This window comes from Eptatretus burgeri, chromosome 2 (genome assembly GCF_056783735.1).
Source record: "Eptatretus burgeri isolate ZD-2024b chromosome 2, Ebu_testis_v1, whole genome shotgun sequence".
Classification (NCBI taxonomy): Eukaryota; Metazoa; Chordata; class Myxini; order Myxiniformes; family Myxinidae; genus Eptatretus; species Eptatretus burgeri.
This window is the reverse complement of record NC_140962.1, coordinates 87,854,676-87,880,295: the sequence shown is the minus strand read 5'-3', so window position 1 is coordinate 87,880,295 and position 25,620 is coordinate 87,854,676. Positions and strand designations below refer to the sequence as shown.

The window sequence follows — 25,620 nt, the reverse complement described above, 5'->3', positions numbered from 1 at the left end:
CACCCTACCCCTCCCTTCTCCTCAACCCAACCTACATTCTTGCAATTTCCCTTATTATACCGCATCTATCCAGGCGGCTGAGTTGATTGATGAACAATCGAACACTTATCACCCGTTCTTCAGGAGCCGTCCAAGCGACTTCGACTTTTATTTAACATATACCTCGTATGTATCACGATTTCGGTGAACAATAAGTTAATTGCGCGTAAAGTGGCCGAATTGAGCCGAGACGCACTCGGCGCTCAACACTTTCGCCTGGATGGGCCGGCTGCACGATGGCGGCGTTGGCAACGCGGGGCGCGAACCTGGACGGGCTTTCGGCACGAGGACGGCTGCCGACACCATCAGCCGAGCCCGTGGGCTCAACGCCCGCACAGGCCGCGGGCCCAGCGCCCAGCGCGACGGCCTCGAAAGCAGCGTCGCCATCTTGGGTGCGCCGACGTGCCTTGGGCCGGGCCTGCTTGGAAAAGGTGAGCGCAAAGGAAAGCTCAGGCCGGGCCGAACCGAACGGCGGCCAGCCTGAACAGTTGTGGCCATTGGGCCGGGCCCGTAGGGGCCGAGGGCCGAGCGGGAGGGAGGGAAACGAGGGCGATGAGCTGCTGGGCCCCGTCGTTGAGGGCTGAAAAAGCGGGCAGGAATCGAGGAGGCCGAATCACTCGGTACTCGAGTGCGTGTTTCGGAACGCTTACTGTACATAATGTATTTAAATATATTAATGGCAGATTATCACGGACCGACTTGATGCGATGATAATAACAAGAATGTACACTCGATGTTCGTTGTTGGACGAGACTCGGGCTTCGCTGGGAATGTTTCCTTGTTTACCGCGATCGGTCGGCCCGAGCCGGCCTCGGATTCTCCGGTAACTCTCTCTCTCGGTTTGTGGGTCCTGTGAGTGCAGTGGCCCCTTCGCTCTGGCGTCACTGACCGCGGGACAATCCGTTGTTTTGTGATAAATTTTATTTTTTTTTAAATTATTTTGTGCATTTCGGACCAATTAAACGGTTTGGAATGATTTAGCTTTGAAAAAAAAAATCATTTCATTTTATTTTATTTGTTTATGAAATGCATTCTTTTCATCATTTGCCAGAAGAGATGTTTTTACCACGAAATTTAATTCTACCTTGGCCTTGTAACTGTCTCTTCCCTCCTTGATGGTGAGGTAACCATCACACTCCACGGCCCCACTCAGCTATCTATGCTTTGTGACTCCATGCTGCCCCTCCCCCTTCCCTTTACGACCACAGCACGATGGTCCTGGCTCCGGCTGCGCGACCGTGCCCTGACTGCTCCGGCTGCGCGACCGTGCCCTGACTGCTCCGGCTGCGCGACCGTGCCCTGACTGCTCCGGCTGCGCGACCGTGCCCTGACTGCTCCGGCTGCGCGACCGTGCCCTGACTGCTCCGGCTGCGCGACCGTGCCCTGACTGCTCCGGCTGCGCGACCGTGCCCTGACTGCTCCGGCTGCGCGACCGTGCCCTGACTGCTCCGGCTGCGCGACCGTGCCCTGACTGCTCCGGCTGCGCGACCGTGCCCTGACTGCTCCGGCTGCGCGACCGTGCCCTGACTGCTCCGGCTACGCGACCGTGCCCTGACTGCTCCGGCTGCGCGACCGTGCCCTGACTGCTCCGGCTGCGCGACCGTGCCCTGACTGCTCCGGCTGCGCGACCGTGCCCTGACTGCTCCGGCTGCGCGACCGTGCCCTGACTGCTCCGGCTGCGCGACCGTGCCCTGACTGCTCCGGCTGCGCGACCGTGCCCTGACTGCTCCGGCTGCGCGACCGTGCCCTGACTTCTCCGGCTGCGCGACCGTGCCCTGACTTCTCCGGCTGCGCGACCGTGCCCTGGCCGCTCCGGCTGCGCGACCGTGCCCTGGCCGCTCCGGCTGCGCGACCGTGCCCTGGCCGCTCCGGCTGCGCGACCGTGCCCTGGCCGCTCCGGCTGCGCGACCGTGCCCTGGCCGCTCCGGCTGCGCGACCGTGCCCTGGCCGCTCCGGCTGCGCGACCGTGCCCTGGCCGCTCCGGCTGCGCGACCGTGCCCTGGCCGCTCCGGCTGCGCGACCGTGCCCTGGCCGCTCCGGCTGCGCGACCGTGCCCTGGCCGCTCCGGCTGCGCGACCGTGCCCTGGCCGCTCCGGCTGCGCGACCGTGCCCTGGCCGCTCCGGCTGCGCGACCGTGCCCTGGCCGCTCCGGCTGCGCGACCGTGCCCTGGCCGCTCCGGCTGCGCGACCGTGCCCTGACCGCTCCGGCTGCGCGACCGTGCCCTGACCGCTCCGGCTGCGCGACCGTGCCCTGACCGCTCCGGCTGCGCGACCGTGCCCTGACATCTCCGGCTGCGCGACCGTGCCCTGACTTCTCCGGCTGCGCGACCGTGCCCTGACTTCTCCGGCTGCGCGACCGTGCCCTGACTGCTCCGGCTGCGCGACCGTGCCCTGACTGCTCCGGCTGCGCGACCGTGCCCTGACTGCTCCGGCTGCGCGACCGTGCCCTGACTGCTCCGGCTGCGCGACCGTGCCCTGACTGCTCCGGCTGCGCGACCGTGCCCTGACTGCTCCGGCTGCGCGACCGTGCCCTGACTGCTCCGGCTGCGCGACCGTGCCCTGACTGCTCCGGCTGCGCGACCGTGCCCTGACTGCTCCGGCTGCGCGACCGTGCCCTGACTGCTCCGGCTGCGCGACCGTGCCCTGACTGCTCCGGCTGCGCGACCGTGCCCTGACTGCTCCGGCTGCGCGACCGTGCCCTGACTGCTCCGGCTGCGCGACCGTGCCCTGACTGCTCCGGCTGCGCGACCGTGCCCTGACTTCTCCGGCTGCGCGACCGTGCCCTGACTTCTCCGGCTGCGCGACCTTGCCCTGGCCGCTCCGGCTGCGCGACCTTGCCCTGGCCGCTCCGGCTGCGCGACCTTGCCCTGGCCGCTCCGGCTGCGCTACCGTGCCCTGGCCGCTCCGGCTGCGCGACCGTGCCCTGGCCGCTCCGGCTGCGCGACCGTGCCCTGGCCGCTCCGGCTGCGCGACCGTGCCCTGGCCGCTCCGGCTGCGCGACCGTGCCCTGGCCGCTCCGGCTGCGCGACCGTGCCCTGGCCGCTCCGGCTGCGCGACCGTGCCCTGACCGCTCCGGCTGCGCGACCGTGCCCTGACCGCTCCGGCTGCGCGACCGTGCCCTGACCGCTCCGGCTGCGCGACCGTGCCCTGACCGCTCCGGCTGCGCGACCGTGCCCTGACCGCTCCGGCTGCGCGACCGTGCCCTGACCGCTCCGGCTGCGCGACCGTGCCCTGACCGCTCCGGCTGCGCGACCGTGCCCTGACCGCTCCGGCTGCGCGACCGTGCCCTGACCTCTCCGGCTGCGCGACCGTGCCCTGACTTCTCCGGCTGCGCGACCGTGCCCTGACTTCTCCGGCTGCGCGACCGTGCCCTGACTTCTCCGGCTGCGCGCCCGTGCCCTGACTTCTCCGGCTGCGCGACCGTGCCCTGGCCGCTCCGGCTGCGCGACCGTGCCCTGGCCGCTCCGGCTGCGCGACCGTGCCCTGGCCGCTCCGGCTGCGCGACCGTGCCCTGGCCGCTCCGGCTGCGCGACCGTGCCCTGGCCGCTCCGGCTGCGCGACCGTGCCCTGGCCGCTCCGGCTGCGCGACCGTGCCCTGGCCGCTCCGGCTGCGCGACCGTGCCCTGGCCGCTCCGGCTGCGCGACCGTGCCCTGGCCGCTCCGGCTGCGCGACCGTGCCCTGGCCGCTCCGGCTGCGCGACCGTGCCCTGGCCGCTCCTGCTGCGCGACCGTGCCCTGGCCGCTCCGGCTGCGCGACGGTGCCCTGACCTCTCCGGCTGCGCGACCGTGCCCTGACCGCTCCGGCTGCGCGACCGTGCCCTGACCGCTCCGGCTGCGCGACCGTGCCCTGACCGCTCCGGCTGCGCGACCGTGCCCTGACCGCTCCGGCTGCGCGACCGTGCCCTGACCGCTCCGGCTGCGCGACCGTGCCCTGACCGCTCCGGCTGCGCGACCGTGCCCTGACCGCTCCGGCTGCGCGACCGTGCCCTGACCGCTCCGGCTGCGCGACCGTGCCCTGACCTCTCCGGCTGCGCGACCGTGCCCTGACCTCTCCGGCTGCGCGACCGTGCCCTGACTTCTCCGGCTGCGCGACCGTGCCCTGACCTCTCCGGCTGCGCGCCCGTGCCCTGACTTCTCCGGCTGCGCGACCGTGCCCTGGCCGCTCCGGCTGCGCGACCGTGCCCTGGCCGCTCCGGCTGCGCGACCGTGCCCTGGCCGCTCCGGCTGCGCGACCGTGCCCTGGCCGCTCCGGCTGCGCGACCGTGCCCTGGCCGCTCCGGCTGCGCGACCGTGCCCTGGCCGCTCCGGCTGCGCGACCGTGCCCTGGCCGCTCCGGCTGCGCGACCGTGCCCTGGCCGCTCCGGCTGCGCGACCGTGCCCTGGCCGCTCCGGCTGCGCGACCGTGCCCTGGCCGCTCCGGCTGCGCGACCGTGCCCTGGCCGCTCCGGCTGCGCGACCGTGCCCTGGCCGCTCCGGCTGCGCGACCGTGCCCTGGCCGCTCCGGCTGCGCGACCGTACCCTGGCCGCTCCGGCTGCGCGACGGTGCCCTGGCCGCTCCGGCTGCGCGACGGTGCCCTGGCCACTCCGGCTGCGCGACGGTGCCCTGGCCGCTCCGGCTGCGCGACGGTGCCCTGGCCGCTCCGGCTGCGCGACGGTGCCCTGGCCGCTCCGGCTGCGCGACGGTGCCCTGGCCGCTCCGGCTGCGCGACGGTGCCCTGGCCGCTCCGGCTGCGCGACGGTGCCCTGGCCGCTCCGGCTGCGCGACGGTGCCCTGACTGCTCCAACTGCGTGCTTATTTATTCATCTTGTTCATCTTGTGGTATTGTGCTTATTTATGGCTTTCTGAATTAGCCTGTGCCATGCACCACAATAAGTCAGAATAATTACCTTAAGATGACTAAGTCATATGTTGAGTTATTGATGTGTTCATTTGGCTTGATTTAATATTGCTCTGTTTAAAAAATTGTTTATTTGAATGTTGCATCTGCCTTGGTTGCTTTTGTTTTTTAATATGAAATCTTTTAAATATTGGTACCAATGCAATGTAGTAATGTTGTTGTTGTGTTCTCTGTCTGTACTTGTGTTTTTTCTGACTTCGAACCTCAGGGGCATGGCTGCAGAGCCTGGAGGTAGTGATCATGGGCCAGCTGCTGGTCTTGCTAAACCCCTTCATCTGCAGTTTCTAGAAAAGGGTCTACGTTTGGAGCCATTCCTAGCACAAGCCTCAGCGGTCTTCAATCAGCCATCAAGCCCCAGGTGAGCCATTTTGTATGTCTCTTCCTTCCCATATTGACCCCTTTCAACTCCCAGGAATACTAATGGTTATGCACTTGGCTTCATAATTCATTTTATTTATAGTTGGTAATGTAATGTCATTATGATCCAGGTTTGGTGATGTTTGATAAGATGAAGACCACTTTTAGATTATATGTATGTATATATTTATATGTATGTATGTATATATATATATATATATATATATATATATATATATATATATATATATATATATATATATATATATATATATATATATATATATATATATATATACATATATATATATATATATATATTCTAGTCATGTGGAAGAGTGAGGTGACAGAGTCGCTGATCCTTTAAAAGAGACAGCGTGAAAATGAAGATAACCTATGATTGAATGACTGTTCCGTGTGTTCAGGCCAAGTTAGCGGATACAAGCAGCTGCTCCTAAGCAGTCTTAGAAATTGGGTACCATGCAGCAAAATTTGGAATAATCTGCAACAAGGAAAATATGGTTTTCAAGGACATGTGAGATGCCTTTTATGTGTCCGAGTTGTAAAATTGCACCCAAAGTGTTGCTTTGCACACTCGAGCTTGCATTCGGAGAAGACATGAAAGGCTGAGGGCTTTGTGCTGAGTGCGAGTGGAGGAAGTCGGTAATGCAGTTATTGGGTTTGCACTGTTTGTGAGCTTGGCAAGCAGAGCAGGGTAGCAGGCAGTACTGAATGCCGATAATATTTTCAGAAATGTAGCCCTGACCTCTTGATTTATATTTGTGGCCTCTATTAATTGATGAGAGGGAAATGGAAGCATTTCCAAACTCAGGTCAAGGTTCAGGCCATTTAAGAAGAGAAAAGACTTTGTTTTCTGAGAATATATAATAGTTTTCACTGCTTTGTTTGTAGAACTGGAAAAAAGTTTGCTGGCCTGTAATTAGGTGGATATGTTTTTGCACTTTTGGGGAGTGATGATGCCTGACTTCCAAGGAGATAGGAGGTGGCCTCTGTGTCTGAGTGACGACCTGTCCAGGATTGTTCCCAATAGCCAAGGAGACTGCTTAGGCAACACCAATGCTCTGCACAGAGGATGGTCCCAATGGATGGAGGGTGGCATCAGGTGAAGGACAAACTGAACAGTTCAACAGAGCAGTACCATTGCCATCTGAGGCTATCACAGAGGGAGTGATGAGGTTTGCCAGAAAGCAAGTCGTTACCAGGTCCTGTCACGAAGATGTGCCATTTGTAGGGACGCAGTTTGGGTAGTTCACAGATTGGGTCAAACCCACAGATTCACAGGAGGTTTGGTGGCTGTCATGGCTGGTTGTTGAGCCAACTCGCTTTATAAATAGTTCAGTGGCGATTGAAATTGCCACAGTTGATAACTAGAAGGGCACTCGGTAGACCTCCACCATGCAATGCCTGATCTACCAGAACATGTTGGGCCCAATACATTTTTGAAATATCATGCTGTCCTGTATATCGTTTATGGCCTAATCTCTCGATGGTGAAGAATCACCTTAACAATTAAAATAATTTGTAGCTGGATCTGGATCCAGGTCTTCACCAAAATCAAATCGATTTGTCCTTTATCATACACCTAATCCGGCCGCCAAGTTTTGTCTAAATCCGTCTCCAACTTTTGAGGTATCGTGCACACAAACAAACAAACAACCAAGAAAGATGTCATGCATAGCACAATACTTGCAAAATCCATAAAACAAATTTCACCTTAAAAGTAATTGGTGTTTGAATTTGATGACCAAATATACAATGCCTCTTCAAATTTCAAGTCAATCGGATGAAAATTGAAATTGACAATTTTAGAAATTTTGGCCTATGTTGACCTTTTGACATATGTTGGCCTCAAAAATACATGTTCATTTAATTCAGTAAGCTGGTATGCAAATCCTCTTCAAATTTCAAGTCTATCGGATGAAAATTGACAATTTTAGAAACTCCACTCAAGTGGTTGACTTTTTGGTCGATGTTGACTTCAAAAATCCATGTTCGTTGAATTCATTAACCTGATATGCAAATCCTCTTCAAATTTCAAGTCAATGGGATGAAAATAGAAGATTTTAGAAATCTCACCTAAGTTGTTGACATTTCGATCAATGTTGACCTCAAAAATAATTGGTTGATTTCAGTGACCTGAAATGCAAATCCTCTTCAAATTTCCAGTGAATCGGATGAAAATTGAGGATTTTAGAAATCTCTCCTATGTTGTTGACCTTTTGACCTCAAAAACAATAGGCTTATTGCGTATGATGAACTCTACCATGTGGTGAAGTTTTGTGAAGATCAGTTTAAAATTGTGACGATGATTGGCATACAAACCAAATAACGCACCAGACCAACCAATATACTTGGAAAAATCTTCAATTTTCACAAGTAACAAGCAAACAAACAAACAAACAGACAGACAGGGGTGAAAACATAAAGGCCCGGTCACACCTTGACGTTTTAGCCAACGTATGCCGATTTTTGAATGTTTTTTCTAAAACGTTGGCACACGTTGAATACGTTATGGGTAAGTTTTGATAACATTGAGAGCACGCTGAAAAACACTGCCATACGTCGTTGTACGTTGGCTTTAAACGTTGTACTTTTCGGTTGTCCTCAAATTTTTTCATGCTTGAAATTTCACGACGTATGCCGGCGTATGACTCACACGTTCCGCTACGCTGGCCACAAGTTGTCTGCACGGTCTGCGATCGTTGACAGACGTCAACACATGCTACTTGTAAGTTAATCATAAGTTGAGACACGCCGAGGTAATGTTTAGCGTACCCGAAACTTATTTCTAACCTATGATTAACGTGTTGTTGGCACGTTACGCGATCGTTGCCACACATCGACAGACGTTACTTTTAAGTTACTCATAGGCTGAAAGACGTCGGTATAATGGATCGTCCTTGCGTCAGCGTCCACGGCCACGGCCAGGACACTTATTTGCAGCATTCTTCAAACTTTTCTTCGGCATGACGAGGATGTTCACACTTCGATGTCTAGCTTGGCTATGATTCCAATTGTCCATCGGCAGCGTCTATTTAAAATAGTCGAGTTTGAGCGTTTTAACACGTTCAGAAGAAACGCTTCAAATTTCCAAACTCCAGCGTCAAAAAAACAACAAAAAACAAAAAAAACAAAGGCGAGTGACAGCAATTTAAATCGTTCATTGTAAACAATGAAACTAGCTGAGTGGTACCGTTTAAAAGTCGTTGAGTGTAAAAAAAATTCAAATTGTTGAGCGCAAGCGTCTACTTTCAATAGTGGAGATGCAGCCATTTAAATCGTTGAGTGGCAGCCTATGAACCTACCCGTGGACACGCGGACGCAAGGACGATCCATCATAACCAACACCCTCCCCCTCACACCCACCTACTACTGCCAACATGAACAAACTACTACTAATACTAATACTAATACTAATACTGATACTGATACTGATACTGTTACTGCTGACATGGACATCGACTCAAAAAGGAACTCGAAAACACTGTTGGGTTCCCCTTTTATGAGCAGCATTTTTATATACCAATTCCCAAAACCGCTGGGAACACGTCTTTATATGGCATTTGTAAGCTAGAAACACGTTAATTTTTTTTTGTCGACCGGAAGACGTCATTGGAATACATCTACATACGTCGATGTGTGTTGGGACTACGTAAAGAATTGGTTCAAAGCACGTCAAACATAAGTTAGAAATAAGTTTTGCGTAAAAAAGACATTACCGCGACGTGTTTCGACTTATGAGTAGCTTATAAGTAGCCTTTGTGGACGTGTGTAAGCGTCCGCATATCGTGTGTAAAACTTATCCCCATCACATGCGGAACGTGTGTCTTACGCCGAGTACGTCGTAAAATTTTGAACATGTTTAAAATTTCTTGACGTACTCTACTTACTACGACGTATGATAGCGTGCTTTAGCGTTCTACTCATGTATACCAAACTTACTCATACCGTATTTGACGTGCCCCCAACGTTTTAGACACATTTTTCTTAGGTCGGCATATGCTGGCAAGATCGCCAAGGTGTGACCGCGATGTTGACACTTCCATTTCTACGGCAGTTATGATTCGAATCGTTGTGCGTCAGCCTTTTAATAGGCTACGTCACGACATCGTCGGCGATGCGTGCAACGCGCTATGCCGAAGTTAGACTATCGTTGGGCATCGGTTGTGTAAGCCGACAACAGGTTCAGCATTCGTTGGTATAAGTTATCTATAACACAACGAAACGTTCTGTGTCCATTACTAATATGTTATGCATACGACCAACTCGTTATGAATACGTCCGAATCTTAAAAAAAAAAACATCAAAAGTTCAACGTCAGCCAGCGTTTTACATACATTTTAATACGTTGCCATCGCTGGCTAAAACGTCAAGGTGTGACCGGGCCTTAACCACCTTTGGTGGCATAGGTAAAAAGGGCATTTGGATGTGTAGTTACTCATTGTTCCTTGTGAGATGAAAGATCAGGTTATATGGTGCCATCATCAATCGTTGGATGATGCACCATGCAAATATACCGCATATGGTTATGAAGACAAATGCATAACCAATGGTATTCATGGGAGTTGTTACAGGTTAATATGGGTGGAAAGGAGATATCGTTCTTTACAAAGACGGCACCACCACCACCCAGGCAGTCGGGTACATCAAAACAGAAGAGACTGGAATGGCACTCTGTACAGTGCATACCTCTGCCAGACTGAACAATTCAGATTTTGTATCCCACTGATAGGCTAGACCTGCATCTGGATCTTCACCAAAATCAAAATAAATAAATTTGGCCTTTTCACACACCGTTTCATTTCTGGGTTGTTTCGTACTCATGTCAAGTTGACTTGTGTTGTGTCCTCATTTTCATTTTCCCTCTCCTTCCTTAAAGACAACTTTATACACAAAAATAAAATGCATGATCAACCTTTTATATACAAAGCATCCAACATGACTCATCCTTTTTAATGGTCCTACGAGCCATAGGTTGTTTTGAAATGTTCCATCCCCCTCTCTCTGCTTTTTCTCTTCCCATAACACTCTTCCTCATCTGTATCGTCTCCTCCTCTCCCCCTTCTTCTTAATGTTCTTAATGGCTACCTCCTTTCTTCCTGCTTCCCTCCATTCTTAATGGCTACCTCCCAAACCTACAACCCACGTCTGCTTGCATTCAGACAGCTCTGCTTTTTTTTACAGCTTTCAACAGCCCTCCTTTCCACCCTGGTCACAGTGTGCTTCATATTTCAAAACTCAACTCTGTAACTGTAACTAACTAAACAAAAACACAGTCTGTAACTAATGCAAGCACACGACTATTAACCCCTTCATCAACACATCTTTTCCTCCTTGCCGTTTCTCCTGCCCCCAACCCTACCATAATACCACCACCACCCCCGCCTCCTATTCATTCTCTTTCCTGAATAGCTGGATGTTTAGCATTGGGGGGTCTCCATTCTAATGCCACAGATCTCTCCCTAAAGTTTGCTGCTTCTACTCCAAACTTTAGAGTAGCAGTAGCAAACACGAACTTTCCTTTTACAGAATATTCTCGACTCCTGTGTCGACAGCTGGCTATTATTTACTTTGCCACAAATGGTGGACAGAGGTTATTTTCACCCCTTTGTCTGTCTGTCTTTGTCTCAAAATGTCTCAAAAACTTGTGAACATATTTGGACGAAATTTTGTGGGCAGGTTGGTTGTGTCACAAGGACGAATTCATTACTAAAATGTTTTTTCTTTTTTTAGACATGCTCAAGCCTTGTAAAAGAGCTAGGACACAGAACAGATCAGGACACAACATGACAAAGGGAACAACAGGAGAAAGGGGAAACACCAACAGCATGGTGGAGGGAGAAAGTAGACGAAGACGGACAAGCAAGGGATGCAGGTAACGATGAAGTTTAGGGGATAACACAAGGGGTGGACAAGATAGATACATAGGCAAATTTTTGGGAGGGTGGGGGTGGTTTAATGGGTTTAGAAAAGATCAAGGTTTTGGATGTGGGATGACTTGAGATGGTGGTCAACAGCTGTCTTGAAGACCTGGAGGGAAGATTGATATTGAAGAGTGTGGAAGTTGATTGATATTGATACAGCAGGGAAAAAAGGAGGAATAAATGAGTGAGATGAGCAGTGGTTCTTGGATTTAGGCAGTTTTCATTAGGAGAGGCTGCTGTTGGACCGCTTCTGTCCTGCAGATACCTTGGGGTGGGGGGGGGGACGGGACAAAGCACGGAGAGGGCAAAAGGGTGGAAGGCTAGAAATCTGGACTTGTGTTTATTCTGAAAAAGTAGTCATTTATTCTGACAATGCAAGAAATGGAAGCATTTCCAAACACAGGTTCAGGGTTCAGGCCATTTGATAAGAGGAAAGACTCTGTTTTCTGGGATTATAAGGGGGAAACACCAAAACATGCAGATTATAAGCAGATGGAAGATGACTTGTAGTAAAAGTTGCAGAGTTGTAATGCCAGGAAGAAGACAGGGATATTCGCGACCTGTCGACGATGGCAAAGTGATAGGCCCATAGAATCGGCTTCATCGCAAGCGATTCCAATTGGTTCACGAAAAAATATTTTCAAGAAAAAAATAAGTGACCACTATATTCGTTATTGTTGTGTGTCTGTCTCTGTCTGTGTGTCTGTCTGTCTGTCTATCTGTCTGTTGGGTAGTCAATCTTGTCTCTCCTTATTATCAGTATTTCCGTCGATATGTTTGTCTGTCTGTCTGTATGTATGTCTGTTCGGTCCAGTGCTCCGTTAATACAATGGTGATTTCGATGAAACTTGCTTGGTAGGTTCATACTATAACCGAGTGGTGTGCAAATGAGAACCGTTGCAATGGACCCATCCGTTGCCTAGCAACGGGACCTTGAAATTTTTGAAAAAATCTCAAAAATTAATTTTTTCAAAAATTGGGCCATGAGCGACTGTGGGCAGTAAATTCAGCCATATTGTCAAAAATTTCCAGCCGGAGCCTATGAAAACTGTCGGAGAAGATAGACTTTGAATGAACCCTGGTCAAAAACAATAAAAAAACGAAGTTCGTTATATCTCAGAGACTATGAGTCAGATATACATGAAACTGGTATGGTAGGTTCATGGTATGTCCGAGTTATGTGTGAGAAATAACCATTGCGATGGACGCTTTTGTTGGCTAGTAACGTCTGAAAAATGACTAAATTCGACTTGATCGACTACCCATGTCCACCTACCGGCTTGTCTGTCTGTCTGTCTGTCTGTCTGTCTGTCCCGAGCGTAGCTCCGTGGGTTTTGATCTGATCCTGATAAAATCTTGGTAGGACGTTTATATCATGATCTAGTTCTGTTTTCCTGAGAATGGGCATGGTGCGCCCTGAAAACGTGTTTTTAGGGGGTAGCCGATTCCAATTTGCATCTTCTCCTTGGGGGTTTGTCGAATCTGACAGGGGTTTCGGTATTTGGTTAGCCTAATAGCACCTGCATAGCCCCACGGAGCTCGATTTTTCATTTTCGTCCCAAGGTCAAGGTCACAAGGTCACAAACTTAGAAAATTGCGAATTGTGTTTTTAGGGGGTAGCCAATTTCAATTTGCATCTTCTCCTAGGGGGTTTGTCGAATCTGGCAGGGTTTCAGTATTTGGTTAGCCCAATGGCACCTGCATAGCCCCACGGAGCTCGATTTTTCATTTTCATCCCAAGGTCAAGGTCACAAGGTCACAAACTTAGAAAATTGCAAATTTTGACATAAAAATCCATCTTCTCCGAGGGGTTTGTCGAATCTGGCAGGGGTCTCGGGATGTGGTTAGCCCAATGGCACCTGCCGAGCTCCACGGAGCTCGATTTTTTTTTTTTTTTTTTTTTTTTTCATTTTCGTCCCAAGGTCAAGGTCACGAACTTAGAAAATTTCGAATTTTGACATAAAACTCATACGACCGTCCACTTTGAGAGCTAGGATGACAATATTTTTCATGCATAATCTTGAGGTCATTCCCCACCTAAAGTCTTGAAACCATATTTCTCTATTTTGAGCACCTTGCCCGTGGTGCCCCCTTCAAGTTTGTTTTTAGGCTGATTTCATCAAAGTATGGATAATCCGAGGAGTGCGAAATGCCATATAGCCTATATGACGTTATATTGTTCCTGGAATGTTCCAAAGGAAGTTTTGCACCAAAGGTCATAATCCTTGACCTTTGACCTTTAAAGTTCACAAAGGTCAAATTTTCAAAGTTTGGGAATCGAACCGGGTTTTCGACCTTCTTCGACGAACTAACTCCATTAAGCTATAGCACGTATCCTGTTTCCTTATTTTAATGTCCACAACATTGTTTTGTGACCTTTAAAGGTTATGCAAAGGTCAAATTTTTTAAGTTGTTGAACGAAACTGGGTTTTCGACATTTTGCAGCTAATAACCTGTCACTCGTACCACATCATGTTGATCATTTTTATAACTTGGTCAAAAATTATCACATTGTCTCATCCTTGACTTCTGAAACAATCTTCATCGTCAAATACGGCTCGTGAACCATCGTCGTCTTCAGACTTGTGATTTTGAAAGCCTTTGTTTCCACAGTATCAAGCTGAGCAGGATGTGGGGCAGGGGAGCGAGCCCAGAGGGAAGAGCAATGCTCCGTAAAGCTGCAGATGAAAGCCTTGTTGGTGGATAGGAGCTCAGCTGTGCCAAGGAAGGACGTTGCACGACAGGGGGTGCCCAGTCAGCGTCCGGCTTTGGAGACCAACTTTTAAATGGAGACAGACAGACGAGACGGGGAGAGTTTTTTTTTTCCTCAGCATTGAAAGACCTTTTCCAAGTGTTGCAGTACACAGAGAGTGAGAAATGGAGTTTTTGATGTACAGCGCAACTCCGCCACCAGTATGGGGTTCAGGTCGATTAAACCGGAGGAGGCAATAGCCAGGGAGTGACACTAAGGCGTCAGGGATGTCCTGTGGGCGGAAGGATTCGATTAAACAGATAACGTCCAGTTTATTGGCAGCGGCCTGGATTGAGAAATCTGTCACGTTAGAACAGAGTCCCCAGATGGTTGAGGTACACACAGATAGGGATGGGGGGAGGAGCTGTTCGTACGACGTAGAGCTATAGAAGGGAGCAATGAGAGGGTGCGGGGCAGGAGGATGCCGGGGAGTGTGTGGAGGAGGTGAATCCGGGAGGGGCATTGGCGAAGCTGTGAGGGGAGGAATGGGCGGGAAGCTGATAGAGGTCAGGATGAGGTGGAAGTTGAGAGGGGGCAGGACAAAAGGGAGCAGATGGGGAGGAGGGGTGGTACTGACATGGAGGGATTTGACACTATGAATGGATGTGAAGGGGAAATTTTTGGCGTGTGCACACAGCGTTTGCAAAATTGATGCCTCAAGATTCCCAGACTGGATAACCTGTGACAGACTTCCTGGGTGGGGTGGTGGTGAGAATGTTTTTGCTGAAGGGATGGAGGAAAATTTGGCTCAAAGTGAAAGAAGGTGCTGGATCAACTAAGCGTTGAGGAGTGTGAAGGTTTTGGGAAATGAGCCTTTCTTTTTTTCAGATACAATGTCAAGGCTCGTATAAGACCTAACACACAGAATGTACAACGAGGGGAGCAGAAGACGAGAGGGACGGGAGAGGGAAGCACAAAACAGTGGGGAATATACATGAGGTCTGTGGAAGGGAGAGGGATGGGGTGGGGTACACAGGGAAAAGAAGATGGACACTACAGGGACTTTCAGGAAGGAAAACGGGGAAGGTGAAGGAGGTGGGTTTGGGGTGGATTAACGGGGGTACAAAAGATCATGGTTTTGGATGGGGGAAGATAAGAGATGGTGGTGAACAGCTGTTTTGAAGACTTGGAAGGAAGAGTGGGATGGAAGAGTGTGAGGGAGTTTCTTCCAATGGCAGGAAAAAAAAGAGGAATGAAAGAATGAAGGTGAGCAGTGATTCTTGATTTTGGTAGTTTAACCAGAAGGGAGTTGTTGGTGGACCTTGAGCACCATGCGGAAATATTGGTGGGACAGGTAGCAGAGAGAGAAGGAGGGTGGGTGAAGCCGGAGAGGAGACTGGTGGAACAGAGAAAGACCACCGACTTGCCTGCGGTGAGAGAGTGAGACCCAAAGACTCAGCCTTATCGCGGAAGATAACATTGATCTTAAATGCCTTTATTTCCACAACGTGAAGCAGAGAAAGGTGAGAGGCGGGAGCACCATCCCAGAGGTTAGAGCAGTACTCCATCAGGCTGCGGATGAAAGCTTTGTACGTGGTCAGGAGCTTAGGTGTTCCAAGGAAGGACTTTGCACGACGTAGGATGCCCAATCTGCGACTGGCTTCGGAGGCCAACTTGGAGATGTGGCTTTCCCATGAAAGGTCATGGCAGATAGTGAGACCCAAAAGTTTGAATGAAAGGACTTCTTCAAGAGGATTGTTGAGAAAGTAGATTGGGGTGGGGGAGGGGAGGGGTTCCAGACTCTCCTTTCGGAGAGACATGGTGAGTGTGAGATTTGTCAGGATTGAAAGACATGTTCCACGTGTTGGACCAACTTGTGATTTTATCCAGATCTGGAGAGAGTGAAGAGGCTGCTGCTTCCCGATTTGAGGGATGACGTGGTACGGCAGATGGTGGACTCATCAGCAAAGAGATAGAGAAGATTTTCCAGAGAGTCGGAGAGATCATTGATGAAAATGAGAAAAAGTACTGGGCCCAGAACACTGTCTTGAGGAACTCCAGCCTGGACAGGAAGAGGGGATTAGGGAATTCCATTAAGGGCCACACGTTGACTGCGACAGGAGAGGAAGTCTGCGAGCCAAGAGTGGAGATTGCTTTGGATACCATAGAAAGAGAGTTTGGTAAGCAGGGCAGGGTGTCAAACCGTATCGAAAGCATGCGTTATGTCTCGGGAGAGGGCTCTGATCTCATGTCCTGCATTGAGGACCTCCATCCATTGTTGGGAAAGCAGGAGCAGCAAGTCCAGGGTAGAGTGACCTGGTCTGAATCCAAATTGATGATCGGAAATCAAGCCATTGGAGAAGAGGATTCCATAACCTTGCTGATGATTGGGAGAAGGCTGATTGGACTGTAGTTGCAGGGATCTGTTTTTGCACCTTTTTTATGCAGAGCAGTGATGTTTGCTTATTTCCAAGCAGATGGCAGATCACTGAGAAAATGATAGGGTGAATAGAACAAGGGAGCAAGAGCAGAGGAGCAGGTTTTTAGGACACGTGGGCTGATGCCGTCTGGACCGGTTGCAGAATCAGTCGAAGTTTGGCAGCAAGCTCTCCACCTTGTCAGGAGAAAAGGACATAGAGTCCAGGAACAGCTGGGTGCGACTGGGTAAGGTGGGTACAGAAAGCGATGGATATGGGACACAAGATTTAGAAGAAAACACAGAGTTTAGCCATTCAGCCTTTTTATGTGCAGTGTCAGCTGTGTGGCCATTCGATGCAAGGGAGGGGATGGAGGGGGAACATACACCAGAAACAGACTTAACTAGACACCACCAGGATTTTGAGGAGGTAGACAGGTTTGAGAGTTCAGACTTTAGATAAGAAAGATGTTGTTTTCTGGCACTCCTCAGGGTAGGCACACACTTGTTCCAAGCTTTGTGAAAAGAAATGAGATTTCCTTCAGTTGGATTTGCCTTCCTTGAGGTGAATGCAAGTTGTTTCAGGACAACTGCCTCGCCACAAGCTAAAGTGTACCATGGGCAGGAGGAAGGGTAGGACAACTGAAGATGAGATGGGAAAAATTCTGCGCATGAGCAAGAGCAAGTTTCTTTGAAAGAATTTCCAGGATGAGTTGACGGGATGAGATGGTAGAGAGAAGGCAGGGGAAGGGGGCAGATTTGTGTATTTGAGGGGGGGGGCAACTTTGAGAGGGGAAAGTTGAGGCAGAAGGGTGAGAGGAGAAGCTTGAAGGGTGAAAAGTGTGAAGGTTGCTTTGAGAGGGAGGGGGGGCAATGAGAGCAGCCACGGCCAAGGGGCAGGAAGGCGATGGGAGAGGTGGGGAGAGGGGAAGGATGAGACTTGGCAGTGGTATGGTGAATAAGTTTGCAGTCAGGGGGAGGGACAATATTTGAGGGATTGGGAAGAGGGGGAGGTGTGAGAGGAAAGAAAGAGCATGTTTGAAATATTGAGTGTACTGATTGAGAGATATATCTGTTAGGTTAGAATGGAGCCCACAGATGTTAGAACACCACACAGTTTGGGACATCAGAGGAGGAACTGATACTGAAGTAGAAGATGGTGAAGAGGCGCTAAAAGTGGAGGTAGGATGAGGGGAAAGATGGAAGGGGTAAGGAGGGGCTATAACAGGTGAGCAGTTCGGAGAAGGTAGATGTAAGGAAGTGGGATGAATTGGCACTGGAGTTGGAAAAAAGGACGATTGATGGAATATGAATATGCATTGCAAACTGGAACTTTTTTAAGTTTAAAATTTTTTTTTAAGCCAGAGATGCTATTAAAGACATTATGTGAGGGATGCAATGAAGGTGAATTAAGAGAATGGAGAAAAGAAACGTTGTAATAATGGGACTTTTTAGACCTGGGATGAAGGAAAGGTCGAATTGAAAACAGCCTTTTGAAGTCAAAAAGAGGAAGAGAAGTGAATTATGATACACGATAGGGAACCAAACGTGTGAAAGAGGAAATTGAAACATTTCAAGAGACTGTTATAAAAAAATTTGATAAAGATTGGGTGAGTTGGTTAAGGAAAGGTTGAAGCTGAATGGTGAATTTGGATCGGTTAAAATAGGAGGAAGATGGTAGGTCCGTGAAAGTTACAGGAGGAGGAAGAGGGGGTGGAGAAATCACATGGTTATCGGTGGTGTCAGGTGAGAAGTGAAAAGAATAAAGAAATTTTTGATTTGTTTTGTTTTTTTCAAAAATTCGGTAAGATTAGGTAAAGGAAAGGTTGAAGAAAAAAATTGTGAAGGTGTATGGTGAATGTGGGTCAGCAAAAGTAGAAGATGGGAAATCGGCAGAAGAAGGAGGAAAAAGAGTCGGTAGGGCAATTGACGTGGTTACGTGGGGTACAAGGTTAGGTGGAAAAGTTTTATTTGTTTTTTTATGTTTTTTTATTTTTATTTTAAGACATGAAACAGAGGGTATAGTTGGGGGGGGGTAGAATGAGGGTGGAGGGAAAATTGGAGAAAATAATAACTGATGGTAAAATGGAAAAAAATACAATAAACACGATCGTGCACACAAATGGGGAGAAGGGTAGGCCTCAAGGAAACCCGATATGAAAAGACGACGAAAACTCAACAATTAGCACAACTTTTAACACAAGATTGAACTGGGAACACACATTAAACGCAGTGATAGTAAAATGACAGTAAAAACGTGACAAAAACGACCGGAAAACTTATCTTTGAGAAAGTCAGCAGAGACCGCCGCCACCGTCGCTCAAGAACCTGAACTTGTCAAAGAGAAAAGGAAGATATTTGATGAAGAAGAATAAGAATGAATGGGTTGTTCTTGATGGAGTAAAAAGCAGAGTAATGCATTTTTGAGATACATTTTGGAAGCTGTTTTTTAGCTCGCCTCTTCGAAGAACAGAGAGCTATAGCGATAACCCCCGGCGTCAGCGTCAGCATGAATATGTTTAAGTTTTTGGTGCAAGTTATTTCCTTTCTAATGTTTTTATCTACCACACTATTTTTTACTGATTACAATATACAAATACATATATTGCTTTAAAATTATTTGGATCAGACTTCACTGCAATGCTTTATAAAAAAATATTATTAGACTAGTCTTTTAAAAACGATAAATGTATAAACAGGCGAGCGTTGGGTGGCTTTGACACCAACTCTCTGCTCTTTAATGTTGTGAAGATGTTTTAAGGAGGAGAAACATTACATTCAGTTTGGGGATATTGCGAATAAGGGATTGGAAATTGAATAACTAAGCGCTGAGATTGGAGTTTGGATTTTTTTTTCTTCTTCCAATGTTGTTGTTGGTTGCTGGGTTTTTTTTTTTGTCTGAGTGAAGATGGAGAGATATTTTGTTTTAATTTTTGAGGGAGGAGGGTAAATTAATTGAGCTTGAGGGTTCAGTAGTAACAATAATTGGAATAAAAGGAGCGAAAACGAGGCAAAAAAAAAACCAGAGGGGAAACACTCGACGATCACAGGCCCGAACTAACTCGGGAAGACGAACCAAACGATTCAACACAGCATGACACGGTTTGGGACAGAAAAACTGACAAAAAAACATGAAAGGCAAAACAGGAATAAAACCAAAATGGCAAACCACAATGTAACTGGTCAGAGGAACTAGACTGAGAAGAACTGGCAGGACAGGGTGCCAATCAGTAATCCACGTGTGCTGATCCCTAAACGGCTGAAATTTTGTGGGGGGAAAATAATTAGATCCCCAAATTTTGGTGCAGATCTGGATTCGGATACTGGTATTTTTAAATGGATTCTTCACCATTGAGGGATGGGACCAAAAACATTCTGTACAGCACATCTCAAAACGTTGTGGACAGATTCAGACGAAACTTAGTGGAGAGGTTGAGTCGGTGATAAGAACAGTGGTTAGATTTTTGGTTCAGGTCCAGATACAGATCCGACCTATCAGTGGGATACAAAACGGAAACTGTTCAGCCTCGCGGAGGTATGCGCTCTATTCAATGCCGTTCTGATTTTCCTCTTTTATCGTTTGGGTATTTGTTTAAAGGGTAACCCAAACGCTCAGACCACCTTGACGCTAATATATCCCTTGATACCCTTCAAAATATACATGATGTGCCTTTTTCCGATTTCTGAAATATAAAGTAGGTAAATTTGTGATTAAAAGTCGAAATCATCTTCTTCAGATTAGCCATGACGTTGCACCAGGAAGTAAACCACCAGATGCTTACTGTCTCCAGGTTACATCGCGGTATGATATAACGCAAATGGAGAATAATTTTCGATTTTTCCACAAGTGTGTTGAATCTGCATCTTTGGTGGTTGAAGTAATACAAACCAAAATGGTTTCATGCTGCACCAATGGCTGAAAGACCTGAAGTTTGCCTGAAATGGGACGAGATTTGCCTGAAATACCCGAGTGTGGAACGGGCTGACAAAATGTTCGCTTTTGTGCTCAGAACATGTTGCAGAGTTCTGTTATGAAACAACAAAGATGGCTAGATATTGTGCTTATCCGCCACAATTGAGAGAGGATGCCATCCCCATGATTAAGCAGAAGAAACAACCGTCGCTCGAAGCTGTAACACCATCTCTGACTATCTACCGGCACATGTACGCAGATGATTTGAGTGGTGAATCAAACACCTGTTGCCATTGCCCGGCAGTTCTCACAAGAGCACCTGAAAATAATTATTTATTATCAACACAAATTTCTACAAATCAAATGAACCACCATCTATTTCTGTTGGAGAGAAAGTATGGACTGTACTGTATGTATCATCTACTTCTCCAAGAGGATTTGATCTGGGATGCAAAAACGTTCAGGATATGGTCCTTTCACCCCCCCCCTCCCCCGCCCCCCACAACTCCCCAGCACAACTCCCCCCTCCACAATCACCCACGCAATACCCACTGCCATCGCACAATCCCCCATCCCCCATCAACCATCACCCCCACAATTCCCCATCAACCATCACTCACACTATTCCCCATCATCCATCACCCCCACAATCCCCCATCAACCATCACCCCCACAATCCCCATCAACCATCACCCCCACAATCCCCCATCAACCATCACCCCCACAATCCCCCATCAACCATCACCCCCACAATCCCCCATCAACCATCACCCCCACAATCCCCCATCAACCATCACCCCCACAATCCCCCATCAACCATCACCCCCACAATCCCCCATCAACCATCACCCCCACAATCCCCCATCAACCATCACCCCCACAATCCCCCATCAACCACAATCGACCATCACCCCCACGATCCCCCATCAACCATCACCCCACGATCCCCCATCGACCATCACCCCCACGATCCCCCATCAACCATCACCCCCACAATCCCCCATCAACCATCACCCCCACAATCCCCATCAACCATCACCCCCACAATCCCCCATCAACCACAATCCCCATCAACCATCACCCCCACAATCCCCCATCAACCATCACCCCCCACAATCCCCCATCAACCATCACCCCCACAATCCCCCATCAACCACAATCCCCCATCGACCATCACCCCCATGATCCCCCATCAACCATCACCCCACAATCCCCCATCGACCATCACCCCCACGATCCCCCATCAACCATCACCCCCACAATCCCCCATCGACCATCACCCCCACAATCCCCCATCGACCATCACCCCCACGATCCCCCATCAACCATCACCCCCACAATCCCCCATCAACCATCACCCCCACAATCCCCCATCAACAAGCGTTTTAATCTTCAAAAACACTTCCGCTTTCTTCCTCTGAATCGCTCGCATAAGGCTCGAAACAATTTGGCTCCACAATTCCCCCGAATGCGTTTGCATTACTAATTTTGTCTCCAACCATTCCTTCAAAATCCCATTGATCAGTGTCAACATTCTGAGAACCTTCAGTGTTACTCATGACGGTGGAATCGGAATCAGAATCCAAGCTTGACCTGCACCATTTCTTTATGTAAAGCCGCAGTTTGGATCAAGGTGATTTCAAGGTGTGACGTCACTGACAAAATAACAAAAAATCGACACTGGGCCTTTTTCCAACACTTTGTGATCGGCAAAAAATAATTCAATTTTCTTTTTGTCCTTTCAAATTAGACTGTGATTAATGCTTTTCAATGGTTTTTCAAAAGAAAAAAAATTGCATTTGGGTTCCCTTTAAAAAAAAAAAGAAAAAAAAAAGAGGAACAAGAAGAAGCTACACCCATTGCTACACTTTCTAATATTTGTTATCTCCATTTGTGGGCTCCCAGAACTCAAAATCTCCATCTCCGATTTTTTTGGTGCAAAAGGATCATGATTCATGAAAAAAAAACTGAGAAGCTTCGTTCTCATGGCCTCATTCTCAAGGCGATTGGTCTTTGGCACGTACATTATTGGGATTTCTGCGGATTGGTCGTTATTGGGATATTTTAATTTTTACCCTTGCCATATTCCCTTCCTGCCCTGTTTTACTCGTCCTTCACAAGAACTTCTCCAGTTTCCTTGTTATTCGTTCAGCCCTTGCACCTCGATTTATTTTTGCCCTGTTTTCTAGGTGTTCAATGTGTTTACATGAAATGTGCTTTGTCTGCATCAATTCCCACTAATTATGGACCCACCGACCGGATGCAGTGACACTGGGAGCAGCAGCGGCAGCAGCAGCAGTAGTGAAGATGAACCAGGCCTTGTGCGTGAGTGGCCTTGGGAACTCGTGCTGCATCCCCAAGAACCCACTCTGGCATGCGGTGAGGGGAAGGGGCTTGTCAAGGAGCATGTCATGACTCACAGCAAGGCTGGCCACTCTTCTGGTGCAAATGGATATCTTTCTGCAGGTTAGGTTATCAATTTTTTTTTTATTTATCAATTGCCAACTCTTTTGCTTTTTGCTTTCCCTTTTTCACTTGTATTTTATTCCAGCCTGCCTCTTACCAACCCCCTGCTTTTTAGGTCAACTGTTGCCATTCCTTCCTTCACCTTACCTGTTCCCTCTTTCCTCTATCTTACCGCTTCTTCACCAAGCAATTTCTTTGTTTGATGCTTTTAACATAATATCTGGTGATCCTTCTGGGATTGCAGAGTTGAAAGTGGAGAAAGCTCAGCTCTACAACTTCAACAAATTGAAGAAGAACAGAAAATGGATGAAGGTATTTAACTCTGCTGGTGTTTTGGGTATCTGGCCTCTTCTAACCGACATGTCTCTCAAACAGCAATCCCTCCTATAATTCACAGACCGGTGTTTGTGTGCTTGTTTGTCATGCCACTCCTCCTACAGTTCTGAGCTGATTACATCCAAACTTGCTCCATTGGATCAGCATGACCCCAATTAATGTATAGGGGTGCTTTTTTTTATCTTTGCCGGTGGTCTTTGGTTGGGGGGGAACAGCAAATGTAAATGTGTATCGTGTAGCACCGCCTCCAGGTGGGGGGAGGATATTACAAGTCTCCGCCATTTACAGTACAGTATTCATGTCCCCACATTTTCCAGTGCAGTCAGGTGTTTTGAATTATAATGAGTAGGTATGTTTTTGCTTCATGCACGTAACCCAGGTTATTTATTTATTTTTGCCGACACAGAGCTGTCAGTTGCCGATACGCTGCCCAAATAAAGGGTTGCATCAGAAGAACGTGCTTTCAGAACATCAGAAGAGCTTGCTTTCAAACCTCGAGTCAGATTCTGCAACCGGTCCAGACGGCATCAGCCAACGTGTCCTCAAAGCCTGCTCTTCTGCTCTTGCTCACCCTCTCTCTGTTCTATTCACCCTCTCATTTGCCCAAGGTCATCTGCCATCTGCTTGGAAATCTGCTAACATCACTGCCCTGCATAAAAAGGTGCAAAAACAGATCCCTGTAACTACAGACCAATCAGCCTTCTCCCAATCATCAGCAAGGTGATGGAATCCATCATCACCTCAGATATGAAATCCTTCCTCTTCTCCAATGGCTTGATTTCCAATCATCAATTTGGTTTCAGACCAGGTCACTCTACCCTGGATATGCTGCTTCTGCTCTCCCATCAATGGATGGAGGTCCTCAATGCCAGACAGGAAATCCGAGCCGTATCCCTGGACATATCACGTGCTTTTGACACAGTCTGGCACCCTGCCCTACTCACCAAACTCTCTTCCCATGGTATTCAAGGCCATCTCCACTCATGGCTCGCAGACTTCCTCTCCTGTCGCAGTCAACGTGTGGCCCTAAATGGAGTTCTTTCATCCCCTCTTCCTGTGCAGGCTGGAGTTCCTCAAGGTAGTGTTCTGGGCCCTGTTCTTTTTCTGGTTTTCATCACTGATCTCTCGGACTCTCTGGAAAATCCTCTATTTCTCTTTGCCGACGACTCCACCCTCTGCCGTACCATCTGTCATCCCTCAGACCGGCAAGCAGCAGCTTCTTCACTCACTGCAGATCTGGATAAAATCACAAACTGGTCCAACACGTGGAACATGTCTTTCAATCCAGACAAATCTCACACTCTCACTATGTCTCTTCGAAAGGACCGTTTACAAAACCCCCCCATCCACTTTCTCAACAATCCTCTGGAAGAAGTCTTTTCTTTCAAGCTTCTAGGTCTCACTATCTGCCATGACCTTTCCTGGGAAAGTCACATTTCCAACCTCGCCTCAAAAGCCAGTCGCCGACTGGGAATCCTCCGTCGTGCTAAGTCCTTCCTCGACCCTCTTGAGCTCCTGACCACTTACAAAGCTTTTGTCCGTAGCCTGATGGAGTACTGCTCTCCCCTCTGGGCTGGTGCTCCTGCCTCCCACCTTTCTCCGCTTCACGCTGTCGAAACCAGGGCATTTAAGATCATCGGCATCTCCCGCAATGAAGCTGAGTCTTTGGGCCTCTCACTCAATCACCGCAGGTTGGTCGGTGGTCTTTCTGTCTTCTACCGACTCCTCTCCAGCCTTGCCCCCCCTGCTCTCTCTGCGAGTTGTCCCCACCACATTTCCACAGGGCGCTCAAGGTCCGCCAACAACCCCCTTCTGGTAAAACTACCAAAATCACGAATCGCTGCTCATCTTCACTCTTTCATTCCTCTTTTTTCCCGCCTTTGGAATAAACTTCCTCACTCTATTCTTTCCCATTCTTCCCTCCAGGCTTTCAAAACAGCTGTTCACCACCACCTCTTATCTTCCCCCATCCAAATCCTCGATCTTTTCTACCCCCGATAATCCACCCAAGCCCACTTCCTTCATTTCTCCTGCTTTCCTTCCTGAAAGTCCCTGAAATGTCCATCTTCTCTTCGCCATGTTCCCCGTCCCATCCCCATCCCTCTCCCTTCCACAGTTCACCTAATGTGTCTGTTCCCCACTGTTTTGTCCCTTCCACTCCCGCCCCTCTTGTCTCATGCCTCCTTGCTGTGAGTTGTGTGTTAGCTCTCATACGAGCCTCGACCAAGGTATACAAAAAAAACAAAAAACGTGTTGCATGCTTGGAATAAGATCGCCTGTAGGGCGGGGTACTCTGCTGGTGTAAATAATTAACATAAAACGCTGCCAAGTAATATCAAACACTACGCATCCCCACTGGCACACCACACAACAAAAAGGCACTTTCCAAGACTTAAGCATTCATCTTTGCCTCCTTACAACCTCAAGAAAATCTTTCATTCAAACGGAGACACTAAACCAGCCCATGACCTCTCAAAGATCTCCTGGCATGACTTCTTTGGAGATAGTGTACATAGTTTAAAAGTATGACAGTTGTGTAAATGTATCTTTGCCAGTGT

At 49.0% G+C, this 25,620-nt stretch overlaps 1 protein-coding gene across 5 annotated transcripts in view; it reads left to right on the top strand.

Annotated features, from left to right (window-relative positions):
- Positions 1–88: 88 nt before the first annotated feature.
- INO80 (INO80 complex ATPase subunit) overlaps positions 89–25,620 on the top strand; it is a 111,345-nt gene continuing 85,813 nt past the window's right edge. Inside the window, exons 1-4 of one of the 5 annotated variants that reach the window (XM_085870212.1) lie at positions 89–470; positions 5,146–5,295; positions 22,527–22,726; positions 22,971–23,038. In XM_085870212.1, the coding sequence (XP_085726338.1) occupies positions 5,150–5,295; positions 22,527–22,726; positions 22,971–23,038 (414 nt within the window). In that variant the 5' untranslated portion in view covers positions 89–470; positions 5,146–5,149. Of the gene's footprint in view, positions 471–545; positions 668–705; positions 863–5,145; positions 5,296–22,526; positions 22,727–22,970; positions 23,039–25,620 lie in introns of those variants that run through there. The other 4 variants (XM_085870211.1, XM_085870213.1, XM_085870210.1 and 1 more) reach the window with 4 other exon arrangements.